Consider the following 17,358-nt stretch of genomic DNA (forward strand, 5'->3'; position numbering starts at 1 on the left):
AAAAGTGAAGGTTTATTAGAATCAATACCTAAGGAAATCTTGCAAAAACCTTGCAAAAACACACTTTGCTTCTAGTGTGTTTTCCACTGTTTCACATTATTTCCAATCCTTTCTCAAAATTTTTAAAATGGTTAACTTATTTCCTCTTTACCTAATTAAAGTCTAGGAAAGAACATCTTTTTGGAATATTTTAGAAATCAATGTGACAATAAAGTAATACATACAAGACAGACAGAAGATAAGAACATAGATTTTCCCCAAGTTCATTCTCACAAATTCAGAAATTGAGAAAATAAAAATGAAAATCTTCTAAAATCCACTAAGAATTTTTATTTCAATGATGATTCCTTTGTATATGATACCCAATAAAGATTCTACTTGATATCTATTTTTCAGTAAACTTTTAATTCAAATCTGACACCCTTGGATTTTGTTTGAAGCTTACTTCTCTATACATGCAAATTACTAAGAGGTAGCATAGCCAATCTATCACATTTTCCAACAGTGGGAAATCAAAATGTGTACTAAGAAGCTAAAATTAATCAGTTTTGTCAGCTAACTTGTAAGACAGCAATTTGGAGCTGTAACTTTAAGCCCATAAGACATTTTATTCTTTAAAAAATACATATATACAAATTTTACAAAAAAGTAATTTCTTATCTGCTACTATACTGAACTCATGATTATTTTTTAAGTAAGTCCAAATGCTTCCTTCACATACTCAATACCAGAGAGAGGTACCTAGCTTTAGCTTGCCTGGAATTCATAATTTTGTCTGACTTCTCTCACTAACCCTCTAAAATGAAATGAAATCCTGCCTGGATTAAAAACTTAGACTACAAAAAATTACTCCTTTTAGAGTACAAATTCTAAAGCTGTAAAGCCCAGGTTTGAAAATGTTATGTCAAGGGTTGAATTATTTTTCAAATAAAGGGTAATATCACAGGATTTCTTGAAATTGGAAGCTATTACATCCTTAAGTCCGCACCAGTATGTTACAAAGAGAAAAATCTGTAAAGTCAAGTTTCTCTGCAACATCCTCCAATATCTGACCAAGATTGCCTTTCAAAAGAGGGGAAAGGCCCCCTTTTGAAGGGGGCCTGGAGCTGCCAAGACACCAAGGCCGTTTTCTTCCCACAGGCTAAGAAAATACAACGAAGTGGCCCATGTTTCAAACTCAATTAACGCAGCTCTTAACAAAGTGGTCCCGGTAATGATGCTTTGAAGTTCACGCACATGACTTTCAATTTTTAAACCTCCTGAAGTCAAGCAGTTCTCTGCCGGATATACACAACATGTCGGGTTAGCGTCTGCACACAGACACACAGACACTTGAAAATAATTAAAAGCAAGTGTTTCAGAAGCAACTGCTCGCTCTGGAAACTTCACGTCACTCTGACCCAGAAAGTGCTTCTCCAGCAGACACATCCATCAACATCTCTCCCTCAGGCACGCGCCTCAACGCCCCTCTCCCCTTTCTGATTAGAGATCACAGTTGTTGGAGTTAGCTTACAGAGTGTCATCTGTTTGAATGACAGATGTCTTTGCTGGAGTGGCACTCTGCCTGTTCTTGTTTTGTGTACGAAACAAAGATTCCTGAAAGGTCCCTTCCTGCCTCCACATTTAGCACAAGGCTACGCGCACAGCATCAAATGGGAGAAGTCTAGGGGAGTGCTGCCCAGGACCTATTTTCTCTCCTCATCACCCTTTTAAAACAAGACGGATTCAGTCTGATTGTGATGACAGTATGTTATTTCTGTGAGTCATCCACGTAGCCACCTTTGTTTACCTGGCACGGCGCGACCTGTATTGACATTTCTCAGCTCCCCTCTCCCGTCTTTTGACTACAGATAATAACCCCTTACTCTCCTTTCCTTTAACAAAAGGCTGAGAAGCAACCCGAAACCGAGTCGATATTTATTCAATAAATGTTAACCAATTCTCACAATGAAACTGATTTTCTTATTATTATTACCATTTTCTTTTTTCTTTTTGTTTTGGAAATCATTCTCAGCTTGGGGACGTCCACAAGCTTTTAACAAGTCAAAATGGGCAACGAGGAAGTTCCTTCTCGCTAAAAGTTTGGAGGACACCCTCCCAGGCAGCTGGAAACCGCTTTTGCGGCTTAGCACCTCCAAGATGTGCAGTTTTTGTTTAGTACTTAGCAACAACATTGAATGAACAACAAGGGGATGAGGGCCAGAAAAAAAAGGGGGGAGATAGGTTGTGGGGTGGGGGTAGGACTGTTCTTCCGGACAACATGGGAAGACTGAAATGAAATACCTAGACAGACTTACCGAAGAGCTTGCTGGGAGTGTCCTCGCCGTCATTTGATTCCACAGGCGCAAGCAGGGGCTCATTCAGCTCGCTGTCTGAAGTAGAAGCCTTGTCCTCACCTCTCAACTCCGCATTCATTTCACTGCGCACTGACAGCAAGGGCTTACTGACTTGTCCAGCTATCATTGGATCCTAGGATGGGGAAAGAGTGAAGGGGAGGAAAACAAAGTGGCAGCTTTAGGGTGCGTGTCCTCTCTCGCTCTCTCCCTCTTCTACACATCCACGCACACTCACACATACACTCTCACTCCCTCACTCCTCTTATCTCTGGCTGCTCCCGCTGTTATTGCTGGCTGCAGTCAAGTGAAGAGCTATTACAGATCCGATGACTTCTCCATTACTCCCCACCCTATTAAAGCGCAACTAGCATGAGAGAGATTCAGGAGGCTTTGGGGCGGGAGGGCGGGGGAGGGAAAAAAAAAAAACTTTGAAAGCCACCTAACCGGCACAGCTTTAATTGTAGGGTGTTCTTTTGTGCGCGTGTTTTTACACCTTGTTCTGTCTTTAGTACAGTAAGGAAAAAAAGAAAGTGCTAGGCTTGTACTTCTGTAACATAGTAAAAAAGAAAGAAGCACCCTACGGAGGAACCGCAGGCTATTTTAAGCAGCCCTCTCCCAGGGGGAGAAGCAATTAAACCCTATCCCAAGAGCAGAGCAAAGAGACCTCAGGAAAAAAGAAAACAGATATTTCTTATGTAAATTCTCTTAGCACCCTCAGGAGTGGGCTTTTTCCTAGTGCCAGAATGGGGACCAGGACCCAAGCTGAACCCAAATCAAAGGAGCATTTTAACAGCACAACAAAATAGACAAAAACCTGGCTTTACATTAAAAACAAAAAAGGAATTGGGGCAATACTTACAAACTGTGGCCTCTGATTCAGATACCTACAGCATCATACACCCAAAGCATTAGAAAAAAAGCAAAAATCACCTCCAAAAAAAACCAAAAAGGCCAACTTTTCCCCCAGTAATTTAGATCTACTTTATCTCCAGCTCATTTATGAGGGCATGTCGGGAATCAGAAACATTGTCCAAGTGTTGGCTTTTATTCCATTTGCAAGCTGAGATGCATAATATTGTTTTTGTACAAATAGCAGAGACAGAAGGAAAAAGCAAGAAGCACCCCTTGGGCATGAGCTGGGAGGTATTTATTGTCAGGTTCATGCCTAAGTGGTTCCCGAGCAGGAAACAGGTGACCAGAACGGGAGCAGGTGGGGCAACGTGCCCCCGTCCCATCATCACATTGGTTGCGGGTTGCCTGTAGCTTTTTTTTTTAATGTATTCATGCCTGAAAAGTGAATTTGATATGACACATGATAATCTATGAAAATGTTAATCAATACAAATAGTTTAAGCTGTCATCAAATGCACTTCTTTAGTCAATACTCATACCACTGAAAACAATGTCACTGTCACCAGGGCTTAATTTGCACAGCACTTAAATATTGGACTCTGTGCATCAATGCACTTTTCTTCAAATACTGTAGGTAAACACATTTTCTCCCTATTTAAGGCTGAAGCACTCAGCACGCATTTAGCTGAGCCGAATCCTCCCTTTTGAATACCTTGATAGGTCCACTGGAGGGCAAAATTAATACTTAATTGAATCTCACAGTCATCAAAATAATCAATACTTTTTTATTATTTATTCTTTACAGTCTGTTGACTGTTTCAAACCTCTGAGGGAATGGTGGAAAGGATTCATGGCTTTGAAACACTGTCATTTAACAAGGTAATTTTCAGTGGGGCATTAGGGGTTGTGAAACATATAATAAAACAAAAATGGTGGCTTATAATAGGAAGAAAGAAAAGAATTATATTTCTGCCATCTAACAAAACAAGATAAATAAAAAAAGCAAGAGCAGAGAAAGAGAGAGAGCCAGAAAGGAGGGGGATGAGGGAGAAAGACTGGCTTTTGAAGGGTTTTATCATATCAAGCGCAGAGCCGGGCTTTCATAATGCTGACATTTCTCATCCTGACAATCCTAAACAAGTGGAAAGGATGAGATCGTAGATATCATCTTTCATCACATTCCCCAGCTTAAGAACCAACATGACAGCTCCTCTCCCCTTCACACTGTTAATTACTAAATAAAATACTACTCTCTGTCAACACCAGATTATTGCAGATAGCAACCACAAACACTTCTCTATTGTTTGCTCCTTCTGAAACAATGATACCTCCCTTGAACTTATCAGAAAATAAATTAGGCTTGTCTTACAATATTGTAAATATTTGAAATATAATCAATGTCATCAATGAGGTCGATTCACCAGATTGGCAGCCTCAATTTGCTGGTGATAGATTAGCATGTCAACTACTGGGTTTGGTCATGGGGATGTGGTGTAACTTGAAGCTTGAGGCTGGGGTGAGGAGAAAAGGCAGGCAGAGGAGGACACACACACATACACACAAAATTCTTAAAATTCATACAAATGGCTGTTTTGTATAACCAAGAAAGAATATGTGTTCAAATTCCCCAGACCCTGTTGGGTAGGAATGGATAGGGAGGGAAAACACTGTGCAGTTAAAAAGTGGGAGGTGTCTTCAAAAAGTTCATGGGCAAGGTGCTATGAAAGCCAAACAAAAACTATGCATGTATTTCAAAATAAACAAATGAATAAACACTTGCCCCAAAATAAATGTATCTTAGACTTCCATCTGTCCACGAACTTTCTGAAGTACCCTCACACACCCACCACATGGCATGAAATAGCCCCAGGCTTAAATCCCAATATGCTCTTTTCACGAAGGAGTGTGCCTTGGGCCTTCCAAGCATCCAGTGTCTGTGGCTGCACACCTCACTTGGGCATTTTCAAGGCAGTGTTAATTGTAAACATATAGAAGAACAGAATTTTTATCTGAGTAGACTTAGAGCGTACTGTGCTCTTGCCTTATTTCTGAAGCATCAGCCTGAATGCGGAATCACGAAGAGGAGCTGAAATGCAGCTGCTAAGTTCAAGTGCACTTAAATCTTCAAGATGCTCGGCTGCTGTGTACAAAGCAGATACTGGCAGATGGTATACATTCACTGACCATTAGGTCCTCTTCCTTCAATTACTTTTATGTCTCTCATCCATGGCCAGGTTCCCAACTAGTGCCTCTGTGACTCCAGATTAGAAAAGACTAGAGTTTGTCATTCAGGTACTCGTGCGGTTTATGTTTTCCACGATGCAGCTGTAACCCATATCTATATGTACATGACATGGTTAAACAGCAAACCCCCAGTGAGGCAGAGAACAGACAGCTTTTAATCACAGCTGCGACCACTGGGGGGTCCGTTTGAAAATGTGCCACAAGCAGTAACCACTGTGTACGTCTCATAAGTGAGGGGGCACTGCCTCTTTCAAGCAGCACTCGGCTTCCAAGTGGCTCTCTCACTGCCAAGTGCTGTGGCAGTCTGTAAAATCCTTTCTGCTGGAGTGAAGGAAGAATTTTCCAACACGAACCTGCTATATGGGTGCTTGCAGAAATCCAAGGGAATTGCAACATCACTCCGTACAAAGATCTCTGCAGCAGCCAACAGGGATACAAACAGTTCAGGTGAAGAAATGGAGTTGGTTAAGCCTTTGTACTTGAAAATCTTACATTGTCAGCTGTACAGAAGAAGAAACTGAGGTGTCCCTGCTCTTGGCTTATCAATCCTGATAGAAGAAGAAAGTACCTGATTGAATGGAGGACAGGGACCAATGTGTACAAGGACAGAATATGGCGTGTGTCGCCAGAGGACATTCACACAGGTCATTGGAGACCTGACAAATAGTGAACAAAGGAGAGTCAAAAACATTAGTTTCTAGGAGCAGTATCAGCCAACTGCTCACCATGGTCCATAAGGAACAGTCTGCAACAAGGAGCTGAACTACAAGATAATTATTTGTTTATTACAGGTAGGAATTGTTAAAGCAAAAAGATAGCTCCCATTTATTGGATGAATTTTCTAGACACTCTCTTTATCTAATGTGACCCAAACTATGCAAGATAGCAAGCTCATCTTATGGATAATGAAACTGAGACTCAGAGAGGTAAAGCAATTTAGCTCAAAGACACACAGCTAAGTGATAAAGCTGCATTTTGAGCTTTAGGACACATGTCTCCAAAGATTGCTGTTTTATTACACTGCAAAGTAGTGGAAAAAAACAAGACTTAGACTTAGTAACTCCTGAGGTATGCCTAGGATGACCAGTTCCCAGAGCATGATATGTGCAGTGTCTTCTTCCCCTAGAACCTAAGAACAAAGTATTCCTATGGCTGGCACTGCTTGGGTGAAGCCTATGGGGCAATAACGTATTCCTAGGGTAGCAGGCAGTGGCCAATACCTACACACTTGCATTCAGTCCCACCCTTTAGACAAATGTAGCAAGCCACTCAAACACAATTGGCCTCAGTTTTCTCATCTGTAAAATGAAAAGGTTGGAATAAAGTAGCATTTTCCAAATTTGACAAAACACTTGTACCAGAAGCTATTCTATGGTTTAAAAAGTTCTGAGTCATACCCACATGAAAATGCAGCAGAGAGGGGCCAGTGTAGCTGTGCAGCCAGAAGGAAACTGATGTAAATCAGCATTTTCCCCAAATAATCAAACCATAAAGGACTTTTCCTTATATCCCTTATTTCAGCATTATCTAATAGATCTAGAGTATGCCAGTTTATACTACCTGTAAATTAGAGCTGTAAGTTTTAATGATTCTTAATAAGTATGTACCTGCCTAGCATGTCTCACATTCTAGCTTTTATTTGATATTCCTGAAAGTTCTTTTATGTGTAGTTAACATGAGTTTCCATAGGTCTTAATACGTACTAATAAATTCTCTCACATATGAATTTGATATTCCTAAATATAACCTATAAATAGAGATATTCCAATGTTGTTCTGTTGCTAAACCTTTATTTCAAGAGTGGAAAAAGGACAAAGGGTTAAAAAGCAGCATTCCACTTGGGCTTTTGTTAGGCTACTAAAATTAATACAAAATATATTTAAAAATCTAATTGAGCTCACAGCCTTTGATAATTTAACCAATGACGTTTTTGTAAGCATAATCATTCCCATTGTGTAATCAGAGAAACTAAAGATAGCAAAATCATTAACTCAGCAAAGCATCCTGTCTGGTGGCAGCCACACGATGAAAAAATCCACAGCCCTGAAACTGAACTGGAACAGATTCACAGTATTTCTGATATACATGCAAATCAACAATGGAATACACAACCAGAACCACTCTGAAGAAAATGTAAACAAGATAAAGCTGGCTTCAAAAAACGAAGGAAATAATCCATTAGGTTGTGAATCTCAGAGTATGGTCAGTTGATCCAGGAGGAACCTAATTCCAAAACTCAATAGAAAGGTTACATTTTAAAGAATATCTAAGATTGACCCCTCTTAAAATGACACAATTTAAAAAATGGTAGAAACAAATTATCAACCTTTCATTTAAGATGCAAATACAGCATCATACTTTGTATTTAGCTTCTCCCACTGAGAAGTGGTAAGAAGTCCAAGCAACAGATAATTAAGAAAACAGAATTTGGTGGGTTTGGGAAAGGGCGATGTTCTTTCTTTTTAAAAGATCTATTTATTATTTTATTGGAAAGTCAGAATTACAGAGAGGATATATACAGAGAAAGATCTTCTACCTGCTGGTTCACTCCCCAAGTGGCCACAATGGCCAAAGCTGAGCCTATCTGAATTCAGGAGCCAGGAGTTTCTTCCGGGTCTCCCATGAAGGTGTAGGGCCCCACTGCACAAGCAGGGACCAGGATGGGAAGTGGGACAGCAGGGACAGGAACAGGCACCCATCTGGGATCCTGGCAGATGCAAGGCAAGGATTAGTCCACAAGGGTAATTTCAAGTGTGAATTGTATGACCTCAATCATAAGGAGAACCAACTTGTTCCTTTTACAAAGTACATTATTTATTTCTCAACATATTTTATATACAGAAGATTTTTCCTAAGAAAAGCTATTAAAATTTTAGACAATGTTTTACCATTCAGTATTTACTATTATTGTAAATAACTTCTTAGAAGACCTTACTAATTGGACCTAGCGTGCTGGCTCAACTGCTAAATCCTCACCTTGGTAGTTTGTACTTTTTTGCTCTAGTGACATAACTATGTATCACAAGGATATTTCAAAAAGTTTGTGGAAGCAATGCAATTAGTGAAAAATGTTTTAAAAGGCATGTCTTTTTTCATACAACATGTTCTGCATATTTTTTGAAGACCGTTCATGTGCATGGATTTCAAAATGTTTTCTATCAAAGTAAACTTAACTTTCAATTTCATTTTCCTTTTTTAAATATCCGTTATAACGATCATGTAAAACCTTAAGTTTAAGGAGATCAAAGTATGCTGAAACACCATAAATTCACACCATTAATTTGTTTTAAATGCCAATTTGAGCTGAAATTAAAATTTGTTGAGAAAAGCAGAAAATTCCAAATTTCTAGCAAATATTCAAAATGTTGCATTGCAACGAACTTAATGACAGAGCTTATAAAAATATACTTCAGAAAGTTCATGGGAAGCAGAATTGAAAACGTTTATCAGTTCAAAAAAATTGAAATACATGCATTTCTCAGACTATGTATTTTCCATAAACTTTTTGAAGACCTTTCATACGTAATCTTGCTTTCTCCAAAGCAGATTTTCACAGTAAATTGTTGATCCCAACCTGCACATCTTCCCTCAGTCCAATACTCCCAGCAGTTGTCTTCTCCCCATGTGTGGTTGAAAATTCTATTAAGTCCTATTCCAAAATAAATGGTTGTGTGTTTTCTGAAAACCAAGCATGATATTAAAAATATTTATTTTATTTGTTGGAAAAACAGAGAAATAGACTGATCAAGGGAGGTCTCCTATCTGATGATGCTCCTTCCAGATGCCCAAAACAGCCAGGATTGGGCCAGACTGAAGCCTGGAAACCTAATTTTGATCCATCTCTCTCATCTGGTTGACAATGATCCAGTACCTTAAGCCATCACCTGCTGCCTCCCAGAGTGCCGACTACCATGAAGCTGGAATTGTGGAAAAGCAGGAGTTTGAAATCAGGCACTCCAAAATGGGGACAGGCATCCAAAGCAGCAAATTCGTGACTTTGCCCAAAGTCCACCCCAGCATTCAAAATTTCTAACAGAGGCTTAGTTTAGATTGTGAGGGACTAAAGAAACTTCACAGATGGTCCCTGATTCAGCATTCATTCTAAGCAGCATTACAGATGAACGGTCCCCTCTTCCATCTTGGTTTCTGCAGCAACATGCCTTTGTACATCTCTTGGAGGAAATCATGAGTGTACAGGTAACACATATTTTGAAACACTTAGAATGTTACACAGTGGTGATTTTCTACACTATTGCTTTTTCATTAAGATTTCTAAATCACTCTGAGTTACTTTCCTCTGAATAGTGTCAGTTTGAAGCAACACATGCCAAAGACTCAGGGATAAGCCACCGTGGATGTTAAGATGCTGTACACAGATCCTCCCTTTAGGAAAAAGTCACTCCCAGAAGCCATGAAGGGTGCTCAACAGTGGAGTGCTCGTCCAGGCATTTGCCTGGTCTGAAGTGAGCTACCTTCCCCAAGGCTATGTTCCCACCTACAATATTTACTACCTGTCATTACGGAAAAAAATGTGCCACCCTCTGAGTTCCATTCTTAGGCCAATTGCCTTAAACAATATTCATGCCAAATATTGAGCCAAAAAGAAAATACTCCAAAAAGACCACATTCCAGATTTAGCTACCAAATCATCATTGCATCCTCATCCCCATTCATTGCTCACAACTCCTTTACTCTGCATTTTCATATAAATCTATATGAATTTAGATAGAATTAATGCCCTGTGATCAACATTAATGGAGGATAGGAATAGATTCTCATTTGGCTAGTCATATATAAAATAACTGAACTGGTTAAGATATTTGAGATGTCTACTCTTGCATAGAATTGATAAATATTAAGGTTTTTGCAAGCCCTGTTGCCTATGTGCATATGACTAGCATCCTAATTTTATTTTCAAACTATTTCATGTCCTATATTGGGTATGAGAATATCAGCTCCTTGATGTTTATGGTTAGAGATCTGGCTTCTAGAACCTTGCTAAATCAGCCTTAATGGGTCTTCCCGACTCAATGTTACAGTTACCAAAAATGACAAACTGTGGCTTCATCAGGCTAATAGACAGTTGAAATAAGCTCTACTGGGATGACTAGTAAGAAAGTCTGTTTAATAAATGTGAATGCATGACAGCTCTATCTGTAGAGTGTATTTTAATTATAACCAGACTTTAAAATCTTTCAGAATACAAAAGACCCTCACCCATCTCCAATCATTTCAAACATTATCTACCAAAATGGCCACAGATGTTGCTTAGGCCACCTGTGACACAACAGACTCTTGTGGGTGATGACCTACAGTTAGATAAATTCTGAGAGACAAAGTCATTACAGAGTAGAATAGGATCCACAGTCTCTGTTCACAAGATATGCCAGGAAAAGCATACATTTGCTGCTCTCCACTCCCAGAGTTCTCCCATACTTTTTCGAGGGAATGGCTGAATGTGAATGGCTGATGGTGAATGTTTGCAATTATCTTGGGAGAAAACAATGATAGCAAAAACATCTGATTTGCTTTGGCATCAGGGGGTGGAGTTTCATTTACTAACACTCAATGGAGAGTCTTGCATTTTTGGTGAACCTTAGATCATGTAATTTCCTTCTCATCTGGGACCTCTATCCCTTTCTCCAACTCTTACCATCTTATCTTCCTCACCGTTTACACTCTAGACACAACTCCAGTGAAAATGGAAACATTAGATACAGCTGCATTTAAACACAAACAAGCAAACAAGGAAAACAGTTAATCCCCACCAGCACAAAAAATGTATATGGAAAAACAACAATTAACCAGTAGAGCCTGCCTCCTCTGGACTTCTACAAAGCCCCTTGTATACTGTTGGACACCTGTCTGGGCCATCAACTTGAACTTCCACAGCTTCTTTGCCCAAGAGGGTAAAATGACTGCGTGGATGATGCTTCATGTATACTTACCTGGGAAGAAAGGGAGACATTGATATTGACAACCTAATAACACCGTCAATTCAATTTCTGCTGCCTTTGTGAAAAAGCATCAATAAGAGTTCAATCCAGGCTCATCTAGATCTGGTCCTTTGGTAATGGGGTTATACAGCCGAATCGACATGGCATTCACACACCCTATATTCATACATTCTTTGTGATCTGATGCCTTCACATCGGAATCAGTATTTAATCAGAATACCAGTCATGGTAAAGTGAATTTACATTTGGCAGTTTGTATGATTGTCTAGGAGTCCTCAAAAGGGAACAATTGAATTTCTGTCCTGAAAAACCTTATATTTTAGTATCTTCAAAATTCTAGCATAAGACATCCAGGAGTCGTATCTTCAGCCACACATATAGCATAACAGAAGTGAATTACTCCATAATTTTTCTTATAGAAAAAGGTTTAAATGAGTAATTTGTTATAGATACAAGCACACAACCAACTCTACCCTATCTTTCTAACAAAGGATGTACAGTTAAGGAGACAAGCTTTTTCTTAAAAAAAAAAAAAAAATCAGTTCCTTTTAGTTTCAGCTTTCCATAAATAAACAGAAAAATCCATTGTGCCCCCTGGTGACAGACTAATATTCCTAAAAATCTGGTTCAAAAGCTGTGTCTGCAGTCTCCTAAACCAGACCCGAGTCAGTGTCTAGAACCCCAAGGCCACACATTTCAAACCACCCATGTGTCTCTCTCCTTGGTCTGGTTTCTGGCTGGGTAGCATTCAATCATACAATGTACTTTTCATGTTACAATGATGGTCAAATTGCTCAGAGGGTTTTCTGACACATGGCAATAAAGTAGCAGAAGGCAGCCTGGCCCAACGCATGCACTGAAGCCCTTTAGCCTCACCTGGGACCCAGGAGCCTGCGCACCCAGCCCTCGGCTGTGAGCTGGAGCATCTCAGCGCCACAGTGCCAGGAGCCAGCGAACCTGTCCTCAGCCTTTAGGCTCACACAGAGGCCTGGGGCAAGAGGCTCATGCCATCTCTGCACCTACACTCCCCTGAGAGGAAAGTGGGACTCAGAATGACACGGTGTCTCAGGGGATGAGTCTGCAGATTAAATAATTCAGCTATGAAGTTTAGAAGAGGTTGGCTGTGTGTCAGCAAACACAAATTTCTGCCCAGAAACCCCCTACCCCTGCCAGCACAAGGTGTGGATGTTCGTGTTTTATTGTAGAGAAGCCCCCTTAGCCTGTCTCAGATTTTCAAAGGAATTCATGAGCCACTTTGCCATCCCTCTTGCCCTACCTACACACACACACACACACACACTCCTTCAGAAAGGATTCCTGCCTGTCTTCCTATTCTCCTCCTCCAAATATGAAGTCAGGGCTTGGCACATAATAAGCCCTGACTAAATATCTGTTGATTTTATTTGAAAAACAGAAACAAGAATCAATATCTATAAAAGACCCAAGAAAGGTCAAGAAAAAAAACCTGCTAGATGTTTAAAAACTAAATTACTAGGAAGTCTGAGAAATAATTTGCTCTCTAAATCCTGAAGCTTTATTATTCTAAGCAAGAACTGTCAGGGAGCTGTAAATTCTATGGATTTCTAACAGTATCTGGCTTTTAATGATGCAAAGTTCATGACTTCACACTCTCTAAAGGAGTCATTCCGTTTTGGTTCAAAAGACCTAACTGATTTCGCTAATGTGCATTCTCCTTCCCTCCACGCCCAAGCTGTAGCTGGAAGCTGAGGTCCCCCAGGCTTCCCGTGGCTGGCTGCTTCCTTGTCCCCAGATCCTCCCAGCAGCCCAGGAGCCTTCCTCTCCTCCTCTGCCGTGTGTCCTTGGCTGCATCCAGCCCGGAGCTGCTCCTTGCTCCTTCTTCATAATCCACTCTCCTTTAATATTCCAAATGTGACCCTTGACTCCTTTGAATGCTGCTCTAATTCCAAAGGCTTCTGAGCTTTTCAGAGGAGTAAAGATAACACCATTCCAAGGAGGGGGGTGATTTTTCTTTCCTGGAGACTTGCGCTCACAAATACAGGAACTTGGAGGTTTATTTCCTATGGGTTTCTCCTCACCCTATCATCTATCTATACTAACCATTAACAAAAATATTTTGCACATTATTTTCCAACCCAAATCATCAACAAGGCCTCATATCATATTTACAACCCTAGCCTTTGAAATGCAAGGCAAGTTTTAAAATCTGGTCAACCTGAATTCACATTTATGTCCCCTTTAGTTTGCATGGATTAAAGATGGTTTTGAATTAAGGTGTGCTTTAGACAAATTGAGAATTCCACAAAAAATTCCTGACAGTATATCATGTATGAAATATTATGCCAGGGACAATGGGGAATGGAAAAATGATGAAACATTTGCTGCCCTTAAAACTTCCACTGCTCAGTAGATACCAGTAGAAGAAATAGGAAAATGCTATTCAGTATCTCCCATGCACAGGACACTTCAAAACGTTCATGGAAAAATGGATTTCAACAATAAATTTACTTTGGTGCAAAAAAACTCCACACATACAAGAGTCTCCCAAATGCTTGTAGAAAATGAATTAGGAAAAAACTATGCCTGGTCCCATTTTCTCAACATTCCCAGCCTGAAGGCTAGCACTGTTTCAAGAGGTGTAAAACAGGAACACGCACAAACACAGCACCCTTTCTTTGAAGACCGTCTTGACACCATCAAGTTGCTAAGGAATAAACTGGTTGCACCATCCACAGAGAGTTTTAACTGTTGGTTTCTAGATTTCTTCCTTATTTCCCAGGAGACAATCCACAACTGATGACCCACGGGCTCCAATATGAAAGCCACACACCGAAACTACATGTCCACACGACCACCTGCAGGGTCTCTGCTCTCCAGACTAGCACTACCACACGGAGCTGACAAAGTTCTGAGTCACTACTGTGTCAAGGACTGTTTTGAATAAATCACTGGCTTCATATCTTGAAGTGCATGCCTTGATGTGAAGGCCTCATGCGGTATAGATAGAACTTTTTTGAACAGATCAGCAAGATACATACACAGAAGTGTATAAACAAGCAAAAGTCTGCATAAACACTCATTTCAGCGATTTACCGGGCTCCACATACCCCATTTCCAACCCTCTACCACGTATTTGTTTAAACAGATGCTTCATAAATTGAATAAAGACAAATTCAGTCATGGTTGAATCATCCCATATCCAAATAAGTAAGTGGGATGTGTTCCCATAGAGTGGCTTCAACTGTCCGTAACTTCAGCACAGTATCTTCATGTACACATGTGCTTCAAGTGCACAAAACAAATGAGAAATGAAATGTTGCTGGGCTGTGTTTTCTCACATAGTTTGATGACAAAGCCTACCTTTCTTCATTCCTACTAACACTTCATTCCTATTTACCTGCTGGGACATCTTGGCTTTTAGGTCTTGAGGGATCACTTGTGGGCACTTACTTCCTCAGTATCCCAAACAAAACTTTAATCAAGCCTGCAGAATATGTCTAAACATCAACAAGAAATTACCTTATTTTAAAGATTTACTCTTATCAGAAAGCCAGATATACAGAGGAAAATCTTTCATCCATGTAGCCACAATGGTGGAGCTGAGCCAATCCAAAGCCAGGAGCTTCTTCCAGATCTCCCACACGGATGCAGGGTCCCAAGTCCTTAGGCCATCCACCACGGCTTTCCCAGGCCACAGCAGGAAGCTGGATGAGAAGTGGGGCGGCCGGGACACAGACTGGCACCTCACATAGGATTCTGGTGCATGTAACATTTAGCTGCTAGGCTACTGTACTGGGCCCAGAAATTACTTTTAATAAATAAGCAGAAAAGTAAATTCAAGTTAGCATCTAGATAAACTAGAAATTGAATCACCATGTTTATGATATAAAAATCGATAGTCCATTACAACAGATTTTTAAACACTGAATATGCTTTTAAAATCCTGTGGAAAATGGTTTGATTTGTTGTTGCACAGGGATTATTGGAATCCTTTTCTCCTCATTTAACTTTGATATAGGAAATGTTTTTAATGACATTTACTCCACAAATATGTATCAAGTTAATACAGTATGCCATCTGCTCTTTCATCTGATGAGGACATACTTAGTACAAGACAGATCAAGTCAAGATCCTCTTGCAGCTGAAATTATAATGAAGGCCAAGTGAACAATCAAATAAGTTGAGTAGTGATGTGAGGAAATGGACAGAGTAGGTACAGTAGAGGGGTGGATGTGTCACTATATAGTCATCCCTGGTATCTGCAAGGACAAGTTCCAGGATCCCTTAGCAAGATCTTAGACACAATTTCTTAAGGAGCTTGGATATCTATTCGCAAATAACCTATTCTCAGCCTCCAGCAGGCTTCTGATGATCTACAGATTGTTTATGATAAGTGGCTCCTAGACTATATTGTTCAGGAAATAAAAACAAAGAAAAACACCCATGGTCAGGCTTGGGATTGGTCTTGATTAGTTCAGTGCCAGAGGCCCCCAGGCCATAATCAAGCAGGCCTGACAGGATCAAGTTTGTCTCAACCCCCCAGGCCTATTCTTCCCCAGCTGCCTCCTCACTCTTAGCGAATTCACTTTAATTTCTGAATCATTTCTTGAACTAAATGTAGATGTGTCACTTCTCAGTGGGACCTAAGCGCATACCATCTGCAGACTTCTCCAGGAACGTCCTGTATTCCAGAAAGGAGCTTGGTTCCACCTCTCCAAGCATGGCTCCCCCCCAACCCCTTGGACACTTGCACCCTGAGCATTGTGACCTAGTGCCACCTGTTAAAAAGTACCTTTCACCTGAAAAATGGCTCCTACTGGCTTTAGCTAAGGGACCACAGCTTTAAGGAGCCCTGTTAACGCAGCTTCGTGGCACAGAGCACACAATTTTTAAGCTTCAAATTCGATCCCACTCCATCTGTTTGTCCTCTGAGATAGTCAAACCCACATTAGACAGTGTCACAGATGTCCACCCTAGCCACAGTCTAGTTTGTCCTGCACGAGAACTTGGTACTGTTCTCCACAACTTGTACCTATGGTCTTTTCTGGGTGGTTCAAATCTGCAGTCTATAAAGGTCTAAATGCAGAACCCTGAGCTCTGTCTCAAACCCACTCAATCAATTTCAGAGGCAGGGCTAAGAAATCTAACAAGTTTCTCAGAGAGTCCTGTGAAGTATGAGAGCCTGTCACGAAGGTATCTTCTGAGGAATAAAAAACAAGAGTTTCCAAGTTCTCTTGGTCTTTCCAAAGTAAGCATGTCATAGCAATATACAGATTCGTAAAAGCTTTCAATTAAGAGAAGCCCTTTTAAAACTTCTTCCTATTCTATCCTCTAAGTTAGAAAATGTGGGACATTGAAATATTTCATATTCCTTTTATTTCCAACATTATTTTTATCCTTTTCAATTTGACAGTCATACTACAGTGAACTACAGTGAAGCACTTTTTCCAGCCATCTCTCCCCTTAGATTTATATTTAGTCATACATAATTCAAAAGTTTAAAAATTACATACACACTTACATGGACATGACATATTTGTAACACATCTTAATTTTTTGAACCACATTGTAAATACAACCTAATACTCTGCTTTTATAATTTACCCTTTATATAATCAATGTTTGCTAAGATCTAACGTGTGCTCCTGGAGTTAAAATAGCAAGAGAGCGAGGAACTGTATTTGCCTTCACAGATATTATTACATTACATTGTAAACACAATCTCAAACTTAAACATCTGAAATTGTGACATCAACCAGCTGCATAATATTGGCTGTTATGGCTGTAATGTGGTATATTTAACTCTTCTCTAACTACACTGTCTTCTGGCCGGTGGTTGAGATATGTACACAGTAAGGGATGTTAGCGGACAACTCACGGAGAAGCAGGGAAAAACTAGTGGAATACCTATGCATTTCAAGGTTTTCAGTTCTATATTGTGTATGTTTCTTAGTAGCAAAATATGTGATATATAAAGAGCTGTAAATATA

General features: G+C 40.0%; 1 protein-coding gene across 2 annotated transcripts in view; it reads right to left on the minus strand.

The window, feature by feature from the left end:
* POU6F2 (POU class 6 homeobox 2) overlaps positions 1 to 17,358 on the minus strand; it is a 412,986-nt gene that overhangs the window by 328,297 nt on the left and 67,331 nt on the right. Inside the window, exon 1 of one of the 2 annotated variants that reach the window (XM_004582361.2) lies at positions 2,298 to 2,465. In XM_004582361.2, the coding sequence (XP_004582418.2) occupies positions 2,298 to 2,463 (166 nt within the window). In that variant the 5' untranslated portion in view covers positions 2,464 to 2,465. Of the gene's footprint in view, positions 1 to 2,297; positions 2,470 to 17,358 lie in introns of those variants that run through there. The other variant, XM_036493686.2, reaches the window with a different exon arrangement.

Source organism: Ochotona princeps, chromosome 20, assembly GCF_030435755.1.
Source record: "Ochotona princeps isolate mOchPri1 chromosome 20, mOchPri1.hap1, whole genome shotgun sequence".
NCBI classification, from domain to species: Eukaryota; Metazoa; Chordata; class Mammalia; order Lagomorpha; family Ochotonidae; genus Ochotona; species Ochotona princeps.